Source organism: Poeciliopsis prolifica, unplaced genomic scaffold, assembly GCF_027474105.1.
Source record: "Poeciliopsis prolifica strain line A6 unplaced genomic scaffold, Auburn_PproV2 SCAFFOLD016, whole genome shotgun sequence".
In the NCBI taxonomy this organism is placed as follows: Eukaryota; Metazoa; Chordata; class Actinopteri; order Cyprinodontiformes; family Poeciliidae; genus Poeciliopsis; species Poeciliopsis prolifica.
In genome coordinates this window covers 1,135,494-1,156,610 of record NW_026562391.1, presented here as the reverse complement: position 1 = coordinate 1,156,610, position 21,117 = coordinate 1,135,494, and the positions used below count along the sequence as shown (strand labels likewise).

Sequence of the window (21,117 nt, the reverse complement as noted above, 5' to 3'; positions counted from 1 at the left end):
TTTAGATACTTAAAAAATTATGACAAATTGTTACCTTTATCACGGGAATGTCTTCTCTTCAGAGAGAACCTATTATTCAAAATTCACTTTTTGCATGTTTTCGTTCTTCCGTTTGGGTCTCGACCTGAAAGCAGTCCAAGATCTAAAGAAAGGGGAAAAAAAAACACAACAATTTTTGAGAATAAGTTAATGCCATTTCAAAAACCTAGCCAGTCACCTAGCAACCCAACATGCTCCAGCACATTTGGTCAGCGGGTTTTACTGCTGTATGAGCTGTACAAAGGAACATAAGTGTTTTGTTGTTGACTTGCCATCCAGAAGCCACTTTCTGCATTCTTGTTGGTTGTGCAGGAGGAGCCACTTCTGCTTTTCAAACATACATGGTTGTATAATTGTGCATCTGTTTGCAGCCATTTTCACAAGCGAATGCAAACATCATCCAAGAATGATGGATACTCATTACATTTTTTGTGCAAAAAAAAGTATTTGTATATCCCATTAACCAATCTTAACTTGGTTCAATAATGAATAACCTTTAATGTTTCTATTTTCTTCTCATTTTTGCTTAATTCGCGTGTCTTTCTGTGCCGTGTCCATATCAGGGAGCATCACAGCACCTGCCCCAGCCTCTCCACTACGCGGCCCATACAGCAGTACAATGAGGACCTCGACAACTTCCGCAACAACAGCAAGCTGGCCAGCGCCCAAGAGCACCCTTATGATCTCCCACCCGATCACCCAGACCATCCGGACCACTTCAACAACCTGCTGAACTGCCATGACGCCGACACCCACACCCTGCTTCACAGCATGGACAGCCTGATCTTGACCAGCATGGCAAAGCCAGACTACACATCGATAGACATGCCCCCTGTGTACCCGTACCCCTCGACCAACGCCATCTTGCAAGGTAATCGTCATGGGCGTGAAGCTAGGTGCAGTAGAGTTGAAAATTAAAACATATTTTAACCTTGGAGCTACTGAAAGGACTTTAAAAAAAAAAATAGAACAAGCCCCATAAAAAGTGACATATAAAAACCTATAGTGATATATTCTACATTTATCACAGATTCTTTAGTGCATTTTTGCACAAAAAATGCAAAGAAAATGACAAAAATTTAATCTGTGAAATGTTTTTTTCCATTTTATGATTTTAAAGAATAACAGATTCTTTAAAATATATGATTCTTATGTGATTTGTCAGACCTTCCTTTGATTTCACAAAAAGAATTTCAAACTGTTTTGCCTCTTAACTGTCAACACATGACACTTCAGGCATTTGTAAATTCAGTATTATGAATTCTTCAGTCTTCTGAGCTACATTTAGTATCTCACCCCGACATGCTATTTATGACATTTAGTAAAATATTGTTGCCACACTGCTGCTTGTTGCAATTTAACAATAACATTTACTAATTTAAGTTGCCATTTGTTATATTTTGAGGATTTTGGGGACATGGTGACTGAAAAATAAGGTCACAGAACATCATATCAAAGAATTTAACAAACCTCACAACTAGTACTCCTGGTTCATTTCAGACGATTCACCAATCCAGTTTGGCCAACACTGTTATTGGCCCTCATCCTTAAATCAATGCTGGTGTTGCATGCATGGTGAGAGTCCGACTCCCTTCTGTCAGCCTGTCACTCATTTACCCCCCTCTGCTTACTCTCGTTTCTGCGCTCAGTGAACAAGAACGCCAACACTGACCAGAAGAAGAGCGAGGAGAAGAAGGAGGAGGAGGACGAGGGTGAAGACGAAGACAACGGCAAGCGCATGCCTCCCTATAGTTCCTGCTTCATAATGTCTACCACCAATCCGTGAGTAGCTTTCTGCTAAATTTGAGTCAAAATTGCAACGCTGTGTTACGCAGCGTTCAGCATTGAAATGCCCGTTTGGCATTAATTAAATTAAAAAAAAAGGAAAGTGTTTCACAAACTGTTTTGTGATGCAAACGCATTTATGTGTTTTGCATCAGGTTTCGAAAGTGCTGTCACTACATCCTGACTCTGAAGTACTTTGAGTTCAGCATCCTGTCCGTCATTGCTATGAGCAGCATCGCCCTGGCAGCGGAGGACCCCGTCAAGCCTGACTCGCCACGAAACAACGTGAGGCATTTATGTGTTAGCGCTTTCCTCATCACCTTCCAGTGTGTCCACGTCGTTTTGTCGATAAAACACCAAAAATAAAAAGCCTAACAAAGTCCAACATTTATTTGCTTACTTAAAAAATGTCCGTTTTTCTTGCAGAATCTAGTGGAATAGTAAAATGTGTAATGCACCAATGTAAATGTAAAACTGTCCCTGCCTAAACAATTATGAGATTAAAATAGAGAATCAGTAGTTGGAAACATAGTTAGGATATTTTATTTATTTATTCCTTCTCTGTCCTTCAACAGTATCTTCTCTCTGTTACAATTAGGTGCACAAGGTTAGTTATGCAGTTACTTAAGTTTAGTACTTAAACTTAAGTACTAAGTTAACAAACCAGAAGAACAATTTTGTTACAACTTGAATTTTTAACATATGAGAATATTTGGTAGTTTATTAATATATAATATTTCAGCAACTAGGCAGCTCAAAGTGCTTTACATCATAAAACCACAAAAACAAAACATCGTGGAAACAACATGTAGTCCGTCACCAATTGAGATTTTTTTTTTTGAGCTAGGTGCGCTGATTCTGTAAAAAAAAAAAAAAAATAAATAAATAACTGACACGAGAAACAAAAATTCTCTGTCAAGAGTTTTCATGAGCTGTAGGATTAGACTCATCAACGTTTTTGATCTAATCCTTCCTTTTCCCCTTTTCTTTTTTCAAATGTGATAATCGTGTCTCGTGGTCTTGTGTTGCTCTGCAGGTGCTGCGTTATTTTGACTACGTTTTCACAGGGGTCTTCACATTTGAAATGTTGATCAAGGTAACAAAGTATCACTGAGAGATTGTAGGTGTTCAATGTCTGCAATAAGTATATGCATATATTTATTTTAACTTTTAAATGTGCAGTAATGTGTGTGTGTGCGTGTGTGTGTGTAAGTTTGTTTCTGAAATCTACATGAAAGGGTTCCGACGCTGTGCTTGAAAATTTGGAAAAGTATGGAAATTTCATTCACTCTTTCCCATGTTGTGATGAGGATGGAGAAAACATTTGTGTTTTACTGTCAATACTCGTTCTAAAACATTTAGAGATTAATTTCATTTATTTCAAAATCCTCAAAAAGTAGAGACATAATCGAACTGAATATTGCTTTCCAAACGTAAGCATTGTTTCTACATTTTTAATTGATCAATCCTCGTTAAAATATCTTTAATTAGGGCCGATCAAACTGAAAATCAGTCCAGTCCAACCGCCAGAGGAGTTTTTTTCAGCGTCTCTTTTATATCCCGAAAAACTGAATGGAAAAAGTCTGGAGTGACGAAGCGAGGAACGTGTAGGAACCCTCGCATGTGCTTGTCTGTGTCTGTGTTGTTCTGAACTCTCTTCGTGTCTTCCAGATGGTCGTTCTCGGCTTGTTTCTCCACCAAGGGTCTTACTTTCGTGACTTGTGGAACATACTGGACTTTATAGTGGTTAGTGGTGCTCTGGTGGCCTTTGCCTTCACGTAAGTGCCCCACTTCACCCACCGCCCCTTCACTCTCGTCTTGATCACCTTCACACCACACGCACACACGCGCACACACGCATTTTACCATCCACAGAAAGGCCCGGGCGACACAGCCTTGTACGCTCAGTTACCCAGACAATCCTGATCTCTCTTCTCTCTCTCTGCTATTGTCTCTACCTGGTATTTTTAAGAAATCTTCATCCTCTTCCTCTTTGCTATCTGCCTTTTCTTCCTTCCTCTCACTGTTGATTCTGTGTTATTTTAATTCTTTTTCTGTCTTTCTTTGTTCTCTTCCTCGGGTTTTGTCTGCTCTATTCATCTCTGTCCTCGATGAACCCACCTTCTTTGACTGCGGTCACTTCTTCTTCTTCTTCTTCATTGCGTAACGTAATTCATGTCCAGTTTCCAACTCAGTTTCCTCATCGGTCATCATTACATATTTCAATCAAGTGGTCTTTCTACGTATCATGACACCCCGTCTCATCTTTAGATACTTCTCACCTAAGAGTCACATCTCATTTCTACACTCCGAAACAGGAAATTGGCTTCTTGAAGTTTGCTTTTTCTTGAGATTTGTTTTTGGGGCTCTGAGGAGCTTTCCTGACGTTCCAAAGAAAGTTTAAACGTCATCAGACAAATATTCTCACTTTTGACATGCAAGTATGTTTCTGGAGTGTAGTGGCACCATCTCTAACTTCCTTTTTTCTTCCCAACACATGGAAAACCTAACCCTACATCTGTCCCTCCACTGTTTTATGAACTATCACTCACCGGTCATTCCTTTTGAACAGTATTGCTCCCCATATTCCTTGCTCCTGTTCCCTTATTTTCCCCTATTTTTCAAATCATGCCGACCTGATATTTCCTCCAACCAGGCCGTGAGTCTTCCCTTCCTCTTTTCTTGCATCTAAATATCTAGTTCTGGTCCTAAGGTACCTTGTTCTACACCTCTTAGACCCTCCATAGCCTTATTCCTTACTGATCACATACCTCCCTCCCCTCCGCCAGCCTTATTCCTAACATACAGCAAGTAGAATATTGTCAAGTTGATCTGCGTGCTGAATTTTCCATCCTCAATAAAGTGTCGCATGATTTTTTTGGGCGTAAAACTAATTACTTGATGGCTTTGACAAAGTCCCAGTAAGCTGCGTTAGGTTTACATTGTCAAATTTATTCAAGAAAGCAATCTGTTTGTAAAAGTATTTCAGTCATGCAGCTTACGTTTTATTTGGCGTGAAGTGGAAATTAAGCTGTACTTTATGCTCAAAATTTGACTAGACACATTTGGCTTTACGCACACTTATGTAAGAATTGTGTTTCTTTTTTAAGAAGAAACACCTTCTTAAAAAAATTTTTATTGATCAAAGCTAATTTGATTGCAGAGAAAAAAAATCTATTAATTTTGTAGAAAGAATTGTACAATAAAACAACATTCTGACGTGCGTACTTACACATGCAAATGTTTCCAATGATTCAAAGTCTGTTCTCTCATTTGCCTCAGGCACAGATACATTTCTTTATATAAAACTATTTCTTAATTCTCTGTGGTAAAAAAGCCATTTTCTAAAAGTATGGTGTGCTCTGGATTGGTCACATCAGTAGATGATTGAAATTGTTGGTGAATTTTTAAATTCTATGTTTTTCTTGACTGATAGATGTGAATAAAACCGTTGGTCAAAGAGAGTTCATGTCCAATAGTCCCCAAGGTGAAGAATCAAGTTAAGATCGCGATCATTAAAGGTTTAGGTCAGGGTAGACGCTTCTGCTGTATGTTAGGAGCAGATCCCATGCCCCATAATTGCCCTGGACCACATCTCTCATCCTTATCCGATTCTCTCGATTTTACAATCCTCCCTGTTTCAAACTCCATCCAACATTTATCTAAGCAACCAGCTGACAGAGAACCATTAAAGCCAACGTCATGTCTATCCTAACCACACCACTACCTCCTCATCCCTCTGCATTCCCCTTGCTGGAGGTCTCAGTTGTTCCGTCTGTGGGGGTGAGGGCATCCCAGACACCTTTAACCCTTTAAGTGCCCAGGCTATCCATACGTCACACAGAGGAAAGCTGGCAGCAGGACATCAACTCGCCCTCTTAACATTACTTTTCTTTACCAGCACACAGTCAAACCCGCACACACACACACACTCTGATACCCAAGTGTGACTTTAACGAACCTGGAGGCACAGGTATTTAACTCTCTTTCCTTTGCACGGCCTGGGAAAGTGCAGTCGGAGGGAGGGGAAAAGGCAAGCATGCTGGGGTAGGGTGTGGCAGGTGGAATGGTTTGTTTTACTCAAACGCCATAGATTTATAAAATAACTGCAGTGCTGTGAGAAAGTCTTACCACCTCTTTATTTCGTTTCACATTTTGCTTCAAAGAAGCCAGGCTTCCTCAGGACGTCTTCACACCTGATAGTCCGGTAGATACATTCTCAGCTGGTGCGGTTTGCTTTCACACTGTTCTGCGTCAAACAGTCCAAACCAGTTGAAGTACATGTTCACCCCCCCTATCTAACTGGACTTTCTATGCAAACAAACTAGAGTTTGATTTAAGTGGACTAAACAGGGTTGCTGTGAACACACCCTTACAGAACTTCACAGTTCTCCTAAATCACAGGTCACTGCCCTGCAACTTTTAGATGTGCCTCTGCTGCACCACCTGAGTAGAAGGATTATGTTGTTAGCAAGGCTCTGGAGAACGGATCTGCACAAGGAGAAGGTAATTAAACCATTTTATTCTAGTGTTTTGTACCTGTGGCACATCTAAAACCTGCAGGACAGCGGCCCCTGAGGACTAGAGTTTAACATCCCTGTCCTAAATAATATTTATCCAGATTTTTCAAAGGTTTTCAAAGTTTTTCTTTGGACTTTCAAAGCACGTTTTTACTCATTTTCAGTTGACTATCTGGCAATGTTCCATGTTTTATTTGCACTCCTTTTGTTTTGGGCCCAAAACACTTCAAGCATAAAACAGTTCATCAACTCAAGAGTTAAGCCAGTTGTTGTGTCAACATTATGAGAGAAACTTATTGCTCCAAAAGGCCAAATGAGATTGCTGCTAAGTGTTTCATTATTGGCTGAATGTAATTGTTTGAAGTGTCTCTGAAAATAATCTTTCAGCTCTAGGTAGAAGTAGCCAGAGAGTGTTGAATCAGATTCAACATTACTGACAACAAAACCTTTAAAATTTGAAAAAAAAAGACATTGTCTTGAAATCTGAAAGTTTAAATTGTTAATTCATGTTTTAACCCCTGAAAACAACAGTCAGATACATCATGGATGGATCTCTCATCAGATCCTCTGCTTGGGTCTGCGCTGGATTTTGTTTTCTTATTTCTTAAACAAAAGACGTGATTTTAGCAACCGTCGGGAGTCTGATACTGTTTTTTTCCATCTCCTTCTTTATTTTGTATTTCAAAACATATTTCTCTACAACAAAAGCAGCAGCAAACAAGCAAAAAGTCCAACGAAAATCTTCGAAAGACCTTAAGAAAGTCCGAAGAAGTCTTGTTTAAGACCAGTTTTAAAAGGCCACAAGCTCATTTAGGTCCTCGGAAGCAAATTGTGAAGAAATGAAGGATGGTTTAAAACTCTTTAACAGCACTTGATGTTTAATAAATGCCTGTTAATGAAAGTAGTAGTGGAGCGAAGGAGCGGTGTAGGGGAGCCTGTTTGTTCATCCTCCTCAAATGCATGCAGTGGCTGCATGAACACGAGCCTGTGATGCAGGAGACGGTTCAGCGCAGGGAGTCGAGCTCAAGTTAAATGTGATTTGAGAATCTTAACTGATGCAATCTGTCAAACAGAGTTTACGTCAATGCTGAAAGTTATATAAAAAAATGCCTGCAGAAGAGGCTCAGAGACTCTGACAGATGAAGTGACAGAAGTTAAAGTTGACGTAGTTTATTCTTGTTCTGCTGCAGTGGGTTTCGTATATCTTCATGCTGAACCTATTTCGATTTTTTTTTCTTGAGAAGAAAATCTTCAAAAAATAATTTAGCAATAAAGAAGAAGTCAGATTTTTGAAAAATCCAGCTGTTTGATCCCCTGCACAGAGTAACGGCTTTCAGTCTTTTGTCTTGAAACTCATTCTTTGAAAAAAACCTCAAGAGAAATTCTTTCTTTTCAAGTTCACTTCGCGTTTTAGTTGGAGTAATTGCATTTTTGTGACTAATAATACGATTAGCAACAGATAAACTTTGTCTGATAATAAAACTTCCAGTCCCAGATTTTGTATTGGGAAACATAACTATATTTTCTAAATAATATAACATTTTATAAGTTGTTCCATAAAGAAACATTTAGTATGGAGGTTATAATTATGTCTGATAATTTTTCTGCTTCTGGGAGTAAAGGAACAATATGTTGATTTATTAGTTATCTTTTTAACAGACCTGCTGCTCAGATGTTGCTTTCTGTAATTTTTAAACAGCTCTGCTTTGATAATTCAAACTTAAGCTTTTTCTCTCCTGTAAATGGCGATTGACTGACAGACAAGTGACAATTTACTGCATGTTTGCAGTTAACAATAGTCAACCCACTGCTATCAACTTTTTGCTATATTTGGCAACAATTCAAGAAGAAAAAAAAAATCAGCATTGGCCGAAATCAGAATTGACTGGTCAGGCTTTTTAAATATCGGTAATCGACCAGAAAACTGCAACTGGTGCACAAATAGCAGGCTTCTTTCAGCCAGCTGGCCAGAAGTGCCCAGCAGCAAATACTGGAATGGGTTATATAAACTATTTACACCAGACAAAACTTCTCATGTCAAGGAGCACCTGTTACAAATATTACACATAAACTTTTATTTCATCTCAAATTTAGAAATCACAGGTTTCTAAAAATATCTGGAATCATTTAAATGAGGGTAGGCTTTGATATTTAAAAGATAAAATAAAATAGCATCACAGTATGACTTGCTAATCTACACTGCCCCCTGGCTGATAGGTTTGTAATAGCAATCTGAAAATCACTCCACTTCTCCACCCTGCACCGCATGACTTCCTGTTGACAAATCAACGTCTCCTCCTTTCCGTTATCTGTCGCTTTCCTTCCCTTTCCCCTCGTCCTCTCACCTTTTTACGTGGCGTACTCGTCCTTACTCACCGTAGTCGCTCCCTCTAAGGATGCTAAGGCATCGCAGCTACCCTCCCACCTTCGCCTCTTCTTGCCTCCCGTCATCTGCTTCGGCGCTACACCTAAACACAGCGCTGCCCCATCAGCGCACAAACACCTGCAGTTTCGCTCTGAAAAGCATGATGTTTTTATGGAAACCAGATAACTCGACGAAGCATTGTACAGATGGACCTTTAGTTGGCATGGAAACAGTACAATAGCTTCATATCTGTGTGTGTGTTATAAACACAACTGTACTGCTTCCGGCATTCTCCAAACAAACGCTGAATGTTTCGAAGCCGTGTGACTTTACCGTGCATGTGGCGACAGTCCTCTGTGAGAATGCCATTTTGTGCTATTAAAAGCATGTGTGTGTGGGACGACACACACACACACACACACACACACCCTGGTTTCTTGAGTGTCCACTCATGACTGATGAGTGAATGTTGCTCTGAGGTCAAGCAAACCTGGAAAGGGTCTCCTTGTAAAAGAGTTTGAAAAGCAATCCTCGTTTTCTGTGCAGATGTTGTGCATGCTAAGAAACTTTGATGCGGATTCCTCTAGGTGCTGCATTTATAACGAGGACAATTTGTGCTCAGGGTCCGGCCTAATTGATCATTATGGCCTGATTAGATAGGAGTCAGTGAAAATGGATGCACCGATTGAGATTTCACTTCCAATTACAAAGCTAGTCCTTCACCGGCGCTCGCAGTGGCGCTAAAGCAGAGGATGTCCACAGAAAGGAAGGATTTAGATTAAATTTGTCTTTTGTTGTGTTTGTGGATCCTGGAAAGTGCATCAGGTTTAAGCAATCCCGATAGAACATATTGCATTTTTTCCAAGAATAATGTTGCCGTAGTTTAAGTTAAGTTGGGAATGTTACCTCAGCTTAAAACAAACATTGAAGGAAGAATGTAACTGTGCAGTTCATGATACCAGTAAAGCAACAAAGTATGAATGTTTTTTTTTTTGTTAGTTTTTCTGTTTCATGTGGCAGATAATCTGGTAGTGTTGATTTTAGTATTTGTAAAACATCATCTTGGGTATTTCAGCTGTCCATGTTCAGCTAAATATGTTGCCATTGCTTACCGCTAAGCAGCATACTTTGGTCTATTCAGCAAATAATCGGCTTAAAAAACAATATTCTCTCAATAAATTAGAATGTCGTAGAAAACTAAGTGATCTGTCTTTTCTGAAAATGTAGAATGATTGTTCAGATTTCAATAAATTATATCATGACATTAGCTTGGACGTCCTATGCAGCTCCTCTCAATTCTCATCTCTCGTCACCGCTCCAGCAGGGATTTCTCCTGTTCACTTGGATTCCTCCGGTAGAGTTTCAATCAAGCCATTCGGCGAACAGAAGGAGAAGTTGTGAACGACGACGTCAATTTATTTTTCGTGCCGTTTTAGAACTGTGGTCTGTCTGTAGTTTCTGCAGTAGCTGTGGACGAAGTCAACAAAGTCGTTCAGTCCGTATCGACCGCGCCTCCAAATCTTGAATTAACATCAGCAGCCGGCTTGTTCGGCTCGGCACTTCTGTCTTCGCAATGGAGGATGGTTGTTGACGGCACCGACAATTTCCAGTTTGCCTTGCAAATTGGTGCATTACGTCACAGCCACACGTTAGCAATTGGGCAAAACATAAAACCTCAACAGAGTCCACAGCTCCAGGAAGTAATCGTTTCTCAATAGCTGAATGTCCGGACGCTCTGGAGGAGGGCTGGTTTTTAAACAGACTGCTATTACATAAAACAAAATACAAATGATGTTAATGCAGAAATGTCGTGCAATTGAACGGTATGTTCGCGTACTCACTTTTTGGTGATGTTCTAATTTATTGAGATGAGCCCTGTATGAAATATAAAGCAGTGAGTCTTGACTGCTGCTGCTCAACAATCTTCTGATCTCATCAAGCCGACTTCATCAGCTGATAGAAAGTTTTTCACAGGTTAATGTCATGAGCCTCGTATGTACATCATTCAGTGGTGTCCCATAAGGATCTGTATCATTTAGACAAACAGGTTATATAAAACCCAGCATAGCTACAGAAAATTGCATCCTGCAGTCTGAGGGGGATTATGGGAAAAAAAATGTAGCCTCCATTACAAGGTGGCTGAGGTATATTTGTAATCAGGTAGCCTTGGTAGCCATCTTGCTGTCTTTCCTTCTTTGTCTGTCTCTCATATAGATGTATCTTTTCCTGTTTCTACCAAACCCCCCTCTTTCCTTCCTCCTCTCTCTCTTGTCTTGTGTTGGTTTGTCTCTTTCAATGTGTGTTTCTGTGTGTGTGTGTGTGTGTTTTTCCTCTCTCTCTCTGTGTGTCCTCCTTGTTCCTCTGTCTTCCTCTCTGTCGCTCTCACCCTGACTTTCGCTGTCACCACCTTCGGTGAAACCCCGACAGGAGCAGCACCCGGTAAAGTTCCTCCTCTGTCCTCTCCCGCTCTGCTCCCCACACACAGTAACCCGATCATGTTGGCTACTATCTCTTTCTTTCTTTGTTCTTCTGACCATTTTGTGCTCATTCTCGCCGTTTCGCTGCCACCGTCAAACACGCACACTCAAAACACCAAAGCACTTCCACGTGTTTATTTATTTTTTTTTTTTCCCTCGTATGTAATTTTTTTTGTTTTTTATCTTTGGGGACACTTGGAAAAAACCTAAGACAGTCCAGATTTTATTTAGAAAGTGCTCAATTGAGAATGTCATGGAAGACGTCTATCAAAAAGTATGCGTACACATATGACAGAGTTAATGAATATCTGTAATAGGAGAATAAATTAAGAGAAAGATCTAACTTCAAAGAAGCGAATACTTCTACTCAATTGTTTAAAGAGCATTTGTACAAAACACTGGGTTTATGGTTTGGCACACATGTGATGAGATCCGTCCATTTCCCTTATTTGAATGAAATAATGATGCATTTATGAGCAAAATTGGCTGCAAATTGACTAAATGTCCAGGGTATGAAAAGCTTAACGGATTTCGCAAACGATCAGTATTTTAGAGCACTTTATGCAGCTCAGCATCATTTTTAGCTAGTTAGCATTCAGAGGTTTGGTTTGACAAATCCAAACTTAAGGGACTGCAAATTTAATTTGGCTTTCAAGAACTATCTTTATTTTTTGCCAAATATGCTAAGATCTAAAAAAAAAAAGTCTATACATAGAACTCTGGAAAAAGTAACCAGTCCACTTCACTGAACCCCATCAAAAGCCTCCCAGTTATTCCTCCTCATATTGATTTCTGAACTATTCCTGCGTTAAAACGTCAGTGTTGTTGTTTCTAAACGAATATGAACTTGTTTTCTTTGCTTTATTTGCTTGGAATTTCAGAGACATGATGTCAAAGTTCATTTTGCTCAAACATATAATAACAAAGAGTAAAATCAGAGAACTGAGCGTTTTGCAGTGGTCTCTATTTTTCTAGAGCTATATATATATATATATATATATATATTATTATATATATTATATATATATTATATATATATATATATATATATATATATATATATATATAGCTCTAGAAAAAAAAAAATATATATATATATACTGTATGTATATGTAATACCTACAGTCAATGTTGTAGTGTACGCACGTAGAAATGTGACGAAGCGTTTGACACCTTTGACCTTCCGGGGCTTTACACTAACACTCTAAAGCTGCTTTCATAGAGAGACCTCCAAGCTGCTCAGATTTAAATGAGGAACGCCTATTGATTGTCGCCTGAGTTGCTCGTTGGCGGACACACAAACACCCACACGGCGACACTCAAAAGCTGCCAAGCCTCCAACTCGATCAATCAGCGCTAAATTGAGCTGTCGTTAATTTTCTGTCGCAGAAACGGAGTTCATAGTTTAAGAGGGAGCCTTGATAGATCGCCCGTCTTTAAGCCCAGACTTGGCAGGTGTCCACATCCCTCTACTCTTTTTTTGTCCCTTCAGAATGGCCCATCCACTTACTGTAAATATTAAGTGTTCTTAATGGCGTTTTATTTATTTATTTTTTTATCCTCTTTAAAGAAATAGGCTAATATGTGAAGCGTTAACGTTGTCGCCTTAACTTTTAATCATTCGTTTCTGCTCCTTTTTACGACTCGTTTATTTGCTTTTCTTTGTGGGATGAGGTTCTGTGTTCTGTGAGCAACATCACCGGTCCAAATATTCTCGCATAGCCTCCATTTCCAGACGTATATTTTACCCTTTTTTTCACCGAAGTGCATTGATATGTCTGATTTCTGAAATCTTGGAGAAAAAAAAAGTCAGTGGAAGCTATGTGGGAAAAATAACTCCGTTTACATACATCCATGTGGAGATAATCATAGGATTACACTTAAGTAATCCTAGTGGTGCGACATTCGAAGGGCCGACTTCCCATTTTCACATCCAGAAATGTTCACTTCTTTCGAAGAGTCGAACAGCGTGCCACCGAAAAAGAAAGAAAGAGGTTTGGCCGGGCACTCTGCCGGGGAGTTGCCTGTCGCTGTGCAATGAGTGATTTACGGTGATGAAGACCGTGTTAAACATTAATGATGGTGCTTCTTGATGTCCATGAAACCAAGAGGTCAGACAAACCTATTGTGTTCTCTCCTCGTTGGTTTCATGTTTGACTTGTTGTTTATTTTTCTGCAAAAAAACAAAACAAAACAAAAAAAAACCTGAAAAAAACAGCAATGACTGCCCTCTCAAATAAAATGCGTCATGCGCTATCTTTTAAATGAAAGCAAAAAGGTGTGGTGAGAGCCCTGTGTGACTCATCTGTGTAATGAAGCCTCTGTTCAGCTGTCTGACATTTCATTTTTGCTGTTTTTGTTCCATGCTCAAACACTAGGGGGAGCAGCAAAGGCAAAGACATCAGTACAATCAAATCTCTGCGCGTGCTGAGGGTGCTGCGTCCCCTTAAGACCATCAAGCGTCTCCCCAAGTTAAAGGTAGCGACTCGATGCTGGATTTCTATAGATAGAAAATGTTTCAAACTCATTTTGAATAATTCATTCAACTGATAACTGGGATAGATTAGAACACGTGGTTGAATTTGTAAATTCCTCGAGAAATTTGTTGTGAATTGGAACCACATGCATAAACTGAATTGAACTGCACAGATCATGAATATTTGTTGCCAATAACAATTTTATTTGATTTCAGATTCTTCCTATTTCCTATAAATAATGATTAAATGCTTTTTTTCCCCACTTTTTTATGAAAACAATTCAATGATTATTTTTAAGTAAAACAACAAATTTCCTCTACAACAGCTCAATTGTCCAGTCATCTCTGTTTGCATGAGTGAAAATATGCAAATATGCTGAAATATTTAATGCTATGGGATGTTATTTTTTAAAAAACTAAGTATTAGAATATGTATATGTATCTATACCTCAAAAAATAAAATGTGCATCATATTAAATTACATTTAATATTTTTCATTAATAATAATAATAATAATTAAACAAATACAGATAATAGGGAAAAATCTTGAGAAAAATTTTACATAACTAAATGAAAAAGAGAACTGATAGATTAAATGATAATTTATTTGTTACACAGCATAATCAAAAAGTTGGCAACGTTCTTATCTCATATTTTCTGAATGCAACTTTAGCACCTTTGTGAAGCCGTTTAATTATTTCTAAATTTGTTGCCAATTTATCAAGTGAATAAGAGTTTTTATTATTACATTTAATATTATTACTACCTCTGTGACGTCACAACCACTTCTTCTTCTCGTGTGACCTTGCAGGCAGTGTTTGACTGCGTGGTGAACTCCTTGAAGAATGTGTTGAACATTTTGATCGTCTACATGCTCTTCATGTTCATCTTTGCCGTTGTGGCTGTGCAGCTGTTCAAGGGTCGCTTCTTCTACTGCACAGACGAATCCAAAGAGTTTGCACGGGACTGCAGGTGGGTTAGGAAACAACAAATCGATGTTTCCTATTTCTGTCCATATTGCTCATCTTTCTGCAAAGTTTTAATAAACTGAGTCTTTTGCTTGTCATTTTCCAATCAGTGGATTTGTTCTACTGTTACTGACATTTGAGGAATTTATAAAAATTAAGCCGTGTTTCACCAGTGAAGGTTTAGATGTTCACGCGCTACCACCTAGTGGCAGTCGCAGGTTATTTCTGGGTCGTCCCTTTGATTAAAAGCATCTAAATATTTGCTGGACTTTGTTGTTCTTCAACCTTGCAGGGGCGAATATTTAGTCTATGAAAAAGACGAGGTAAAAGCCGAGAAGCGGGAATGGAAGAAGTACGATTTTCACTACGACAACGTGGCTTGGGCCTTGCTCACCCTCTTCACCGTCTCCACCGGAGAGGGGTGGCCACAGTGAGTGGACAGTTCACACTTACCATAGGGACACAAAAAAAACAATGAAAAACCTTTAAAACGGTCTATGATGAAGCTGATTCGATTTAAGATGGCGCTCAAAAAGCAGCACAGACACTATTTCCTTTTTTTTCCTTCAAGAATAAAAAAATATATATTGCTTTAGCTCATATATATTTTGTCTCTGGATAAGAACAAAGCTGTGTTCTTTTTATACATACATTGTTGTGCTTTTTAAGATGAATAATCACTATTTTGCATCACCTATGCATTAGTGGAGGATGAGATAATAAATATTGGATCAATTATAATAATTAAGTTGTTATGCAGGAACAGCCTGACAAATTCTCAGTAATGTACAAATAAATGTTTGAATTGAAACTATTTTCTCTATAAAGTGCCTTGAGAAGACATTTGTTGTTGGCGCTACACAATCAAACTGAACTGAATTGAATAACAAAGTTTGATAAGCATCTCGGTGCAAAACCAAAATCAGTTTGGATAAAACAAAACGTGATCCGATTGCTGGCCGCTACGATTGCAAATAGCATGTTTTTTTTATTTTTAAATGAGTTTCTCACCTTGTTATTTAATGTTCTTTTTTTTCTAACAATTTTTTTTTTGACTTGCAGAGTGTTAAAGCACTCAGTGGACTCAACTTATGAGGATCAGGGCCCAAGCCCGGGATACAGGATGGAAATGTCCATCTTTTACGTGGTGTACTTCGTTGTCTTCCCTTTCTTCTTTGTCAACATCTTTGTGGCTCTCATCATCATCACCTTCCAGGAGCAAGGGGATAAGATGATGGAAGACTACAGCTTAGAAAAGAACGAAGTGAGAAAACCGTCCAGAAGCTTTTCTACACTTACTGGACGTATTTGTTCTGATGCTCTGTGTTGTTGTTTTTTTTTTATCTTTCTTCAGAGAGCCTGTATAGATTTCGCCATTAACGCCAGGCCTCTGACTCGCCACATGCCAAAGAACAAACTGAGCTTCCAGTATCGGATGTGGCATTTCGTAGTGTCCCCTCCCTTCGAGTACAGCATCATGGCTCTGATTGCACTCAACACAGTCGTTCTCATGATGAAGGTATGAAAACGGAAAAGGTTACTCCGTCTTATCCTTGAGGAGGACAAAACTTTATCATGAATCTCTTCGGTTCTTTTTCTGTCTTTCTTCGTTTCTTTGTGTGTCGACAGCATTACGATGCACATGTAGCTTACGATAATGTGCTGAAGTACCTGAACATTGTGTTCACCGCATTCTTCTTTATGGAATCTGTCCTGAAAATCATTGCTTTTGGTCCCTTGGTAAGTCCTATCACACACACGCACACACACCTACACGCACACACACACACACACACACGCATGCACACCTGCAAACTGTTTGTTCATCCAGGGCGAGCCTCTCTCTGCATTCCTGTGTTTCAGAACATTTTTCATTCGTAAAGCAGGATAGTTCAGAAATCAAACCTAAAACAGGTTTTTTCCTGTCCCTGCAAGGCGGAGCACCATTTAACTCGTCCCGTCGTTGTGGACGCCTTCCCACTTTTCTGTCTTTCAGAACTACTTCAGAGACGCCTGGAACGTTTTTGATTTTGTCTCGGTCATTGGGAGCATTACTGACATATTGGTAACAGAGTTTTGGGTAAGTGTTGTGTCTCGGTCGTCCAACAGCAAACTCATGGATGTGAAGATAAAAGCTATAGTGATTCTAAAAAAAATTACATAAACAAAAAGACAACACATAAGAAAAGCAGATTAAAACATCTGCCGGTTTCAGGTGCAGAATGACAACTGTTTACATTTTTTTGCAAATCTTTGTATATGTTGATATCGAAAACTAGCCCATTTCTGGGATTTACAGTGTGAAGCAGAGTAAAACAGTAGTTAATTTTTTAACTGAGTTCCAAACAGATTTTCACCTAGAAATTAGCACAAAAAAAAAGCTAGCTTCAGGATATCACTGTAAGATCCATAGAGCAATTTGTTTACATTTACCACCAGATTAGCCATTTCTGTAAGAGTTAGTCTAGATATATTCTTTATTTTTATGTGTTGCTCAACCTTTAATAATTTTTGTTACAGTGTATTGATTAGCCTGTGATGTGGAATCAGAGAGAAGCTGAAAGTGCTTTATTAAAACTTGTTGCTTTTCAGTGCTTTTTAAAAAATATACATATATCTACTGGTGCCTATAATGATGCTGTCTTCCTCTTCTATCTCTTTACATGCTTTCTTTAACCCTATCTACTCTGTTGGCGCCCTTCGCCTCCTCTACTCCTTCCTGTTCTGATATAATCCATCCAATCAAAATGCACTATGAAATCCTTCATCGTGTTATCCATCCATGCTGCACCATGCCATGTGGTGGTGGTGCTGTGATGATGATGGTGATGGTGTGTGTTTGGCCCTCCCGTCCCCCCTCCCCTCGCCCACCATGGCCCCCGCCCAAAACCAACCACCACCTCCTTCGTCTGAAAAAAAAAAAACCCAACAACAACAAAAAAACTGTTGAATCCAATCACGATTTATCTCAACTTAACCAAAAACAACAACAAAAAAAACTAAAATTAAAACCTCCTCACCATTCATCTGTCTACATCTTCGCACATGTAGAATCTGGTTGGTTTGTAATTTATTTTTCAAAGCTTCCTGCTGCACTGTCATTGGTCATGCGGTTCCCCGATTAATTTCTTACCCTCAGCCACCCTGTCTCTCATGCGTTGACCCTTGACCCCCACAGCATGTGCTTCTTGGATAAGTCCTTTTAGGCTCAACTCTCAAGCCGTCGAGTTGTTAACATAAACTTTAAACTAGAGACTTTATGGGGAAAAACAACTGTGTCCATGGTCAATTGTTTTACATTTTTCAGCCCAATATGGCCAAAATGGATGGCTGGAAATTCAAGCTGTAGTTTGAAGGTTTGAGCATCTGAAAAATTACTGTAGTAGGGGCCGAACAACAGCCAAAGAACCATTCTTAAAATAGTTAATACTGTGAATGTACAGTGATGACATTTTCTTTATTACTTTATGAGTTACTTTTTTGTAAATTAGACTTTTTTTTCAACCATGACTAACTGCATATTAAGTGATAATAATAAGGCCATCTGTTTAACTTGCTATAGAGTCGTTTCTTAAATAATTCAAATATTTTATGTCTGCCATGCAGAAAAAGGCTCCCAGATGATAGCACAGTACCCTGAACCTCTATCCCCCAAATCTGTGAGCCATGGAGCCGAGGCGCACAGCTCTGGTAACAGATCAAAAGTACTAAGGACCGTTTTTGGTTCCAACTCTTAGGAAAAAGATCCTAAGTTGGGAACATGTGTTAAAAAATAGAGTGTGGCTTAATTGGTTTAATTTAGTGATTCAAATCTTTTTTATGTTTTAAATATGAGAAAAGACATTCAGTATACTGGGGATCTCAAAAGCATTTGCACAATCATTTGATAAATTAGAATATTATTAGTAAGTCAGTTTATCACCGGCTGTGTCACTGAGCTTTACTGCCCTCTAAAGCCTGCTGATGCATTTTATATACATCTACAGGACTGCATCGAAAATATATTTGCTGCTATCTAGTGGTCGAAGCTACGCTAAATTACACATCATTTTGGAAATACGTATAGTCAATGGGGTGTTTTTTTTTTAAATAATAACACAAGATATTATAATATTGTAAAGTTCATTTATGCAAGTCTCACTAAGTGAAATATAGGTAGATGGATGTTTGAATGCCCTTATTTCTGTTAATTATGATTTTCCACTTATAGTTAACGCAAACATGGCATCTAAAGTTAGAATATTGCTGTAGAACAATAAAAAATAAATAAATAAAAAATGTTCATACACAAACGTAGCCTTAATAAAAAGTATGTTGATTGACAGCTGCATGAAGGTTGACCTTTTAGGATGTTTCAATCTGACCAGTGAGCCTCATCAGAACAAAGATCCGAATTTATTGAATGTTTATTGGCTAACAAAGCCTACGAGGCAATGTTCATCTTGTAGAATATATAAGCTTTGGCGGGGTGCAGCTACTGGCGCATGTTTTAAAGTTCCCATTGGGCTCAGCCTTGCTGGCCCTCTCTGGTCTGCATGTGGGCCAACTATCAAGAAGTATGCTGCCATGCCATGTCATGCTTACACTGAGGTTGCATGCTAACCCCCTCCATCTTCCCCTCCTTCTTCTCCCTTTTCATGCTGGTTTTACAGCCTTGTCTGTCAACCACCAACAAGTGAAAAAGCCGACCTGGAAGTTTGGAATGACCCGATTAGCACAATGCTAGGACAACTAGCAGGATTAGCACAGAGTACAGTTAGCATTTCTGGTAGCATATCAGTCGCTGTGAGATTTCCAAAAGTGTAAATATTTCCAAATGTGGCATTTCCCATGATTCATTGGTAAAGAGAAATGTTTCTGTTCTACATTGAGCTTCTTGCTCTCTGCTAACATGTAGCATTTTGTTGTAGCTGTTAAATCAGACATAAAAACATTTAATGTTCTTCCTAGAAGCTTCTTTGTAATTCCTCTTACAACATTATAATAAGAAGAATGACGCTGAAATAGCTAACAGAGTCTTCTTCACTCAGTGACCACTTCCACACAGAAGCAGGGTGCATTTTCTGAAGTGCAGAAGATTTTACGTTGTCTGCGTCAAAAATTCAAATGGTCTCTTTCCACCTTGCCAGTGTTTTTCTTTTTCTTAAATTTGTTTCTGTATTATAAATTAGCATAATAATTATTACAAAAGCATAAATATGTTTAGAGCATAAAAAATATTTCCAAACAGAATTATGAAGCGACATATTTGGTGTTACAGGCAACCCAAACTCCAGGTCTTTGATTTAAAAAGTATTGTATATATATGTGTGTGTGTGTGTGTGTGTGTGTGTGCGTGTGTGTGTGTGTGTGTGTGTGGGGGGGGGGGGGGGGGGGGGGGGGTGTGTGTGTGTGTGTGTGTGTGTGCATGGCTGCGTGTGCGTGTGTGTGTGTGTACACTTCAACAGGGGTGTGTGTACATGCATGTGGTTGACAGGCAAAGTTCTCCAGTCTGTATGTAGCCTGCTTGCATCAGCGATCAGTGCATTTGATTATTTAAAAAAATGCTGTATAAGATTGGATGATGACCATAAAATTCTTTGAATTAGAAATCACCTTCTTTGCTTTCCCACTTTTTAATTATTTATTAATTAATTTATTTTTGAGTTCCCCCCCACCCCTCTCTGCCTATCATTTTCAGTACCGGTATGTTAGAGGTTAGATGAGTTTTATTGGTTTTTCGTTTCTCCTCTTTGGTCTTCTCTTTCCTCCACTGTTTAGTTTGTCTTTTTTTTTCTTTTTCTTCTTTTTTTTTTTGGTTGTTGTTGTTAAGTTCCTTCATTATCGTAGCGGTTGTTTGTGAAGATATTGTCGCTTTGTGATGCTGACAACATGCTGTGTTTTTGCCACAGAACAATTTCATCAACTTGAGCTTCCTGAGGCTTTTCAGGGCTGCTCGCCTCATTAAGCTCCTGAGACAGGGAGAAACGATCCGGATTTTACTGTGGACGTTTGTCCAGTCCTTCAAGGTATTTAAGAATTAAAAAAAAAAAAAGAACAAAAGTAGAAAAGATGAGAGATGAAACTAATAAATATCTCTCGTTCCTGCTATGACAGGCTCTACCGTATGTGTGTCTGCTCATAGCCATGCTCTTCTTCATCTATGCCATCATTGGCATGCAGGTAAGTTCAAACTTTTTCATCCCCCAAAATATTAAGAAAAACTCTTTACCTGCTATTGAGGCAGCTTCAAAAGTCCAATTTTTTGTCATTTGAATTTTTAAGAGGTCTCTAATCAGAATATGGGGATGCATTAATGAGGACATATTGGACTTAAATGTGACATACATTTGGAAAAGTATTCATGCATAAAGTATTATGTGTATTGTTATTATGTCCAGTAAATCTGATTATGTGTGAAACCCCAAATTATCTTTTGGGTAATGACAGATCATCAATACGTATGGGTTTGGATTAATCTTCTCATTTCTAGCTAATAAAGCACAAA

At 38.8% G+C, this 21,117-nt stretch overlaps 1 protein-coding gene across 17 annotated transcripts in view; it reads left to right on the top strand.

The window, feature by feature from the left end:
• Positions 1 to 21,117, top strand: part of cacna1ab (calcium channel, voltage-dependent, P/Q type, alpha 1A subunit, b) — a 130,102-nt gene that overhangs the window by 76,497 nt on the left and 32,488 nt on the right. For all 17 annotated transcript variants that reach the window (XM_055041318.1, XM_055041332.1, XM_055041319.1 and 14 more), the window contains 14 exons: positions 603 to 910; positions 1,689 to 1,821; positions 1,980 to 2,109; positions 2,861 to 2,920; positions 3,496 to 3,602; positions 13,565 to 13,664; positions 14,474 to 14,634; positions 14,923 to 15,060; positions 15,693 to 15,894; positions 15,985 to 16,149; positions 16,260 to 16,370; positions 16,627 to 16,710; positions 20,522 to 20,638; positions 20,727 to 20,792. In XM_055041318.1, the coding sequence (XP_054897293.1) occupies positions 603 to 910; positions 1,689 to 1,821; positions 1,980 to 2,109; positions 2,861 to 2,920; positions 3,496 to 3,602; positions 13,565 to 13,664; positions 14,474 to 14,634; positions 14,923 to 15,060; positions 15,693 to 15,894; positions 15,985 to 16,149; positions 16,260 to 16,370; positions 16,627 to 16,710; positions 20,522 to 20,638; positions 20,727 to 20,792 (1,882 nt within the window). The remainder of the gene's footprint in view (positions 1 to 602; positions 911 to 1,688; positions 1,822 to 1,979; positions 2,110 to 2,860; positions 2,921 to 3,495; positions 3,603 to 13,564; positions 13,665 to 14,473; positions 14,635 to 14,922; positions 15,061 to 15,692; positions 15,895 to 15,984; positions 16,150 to 16,259; positions 16,371 to 16,626; positions 16,711 to 20,521; positions 20,639 to 20,726; positions 20,793 to 21,117) is intronic.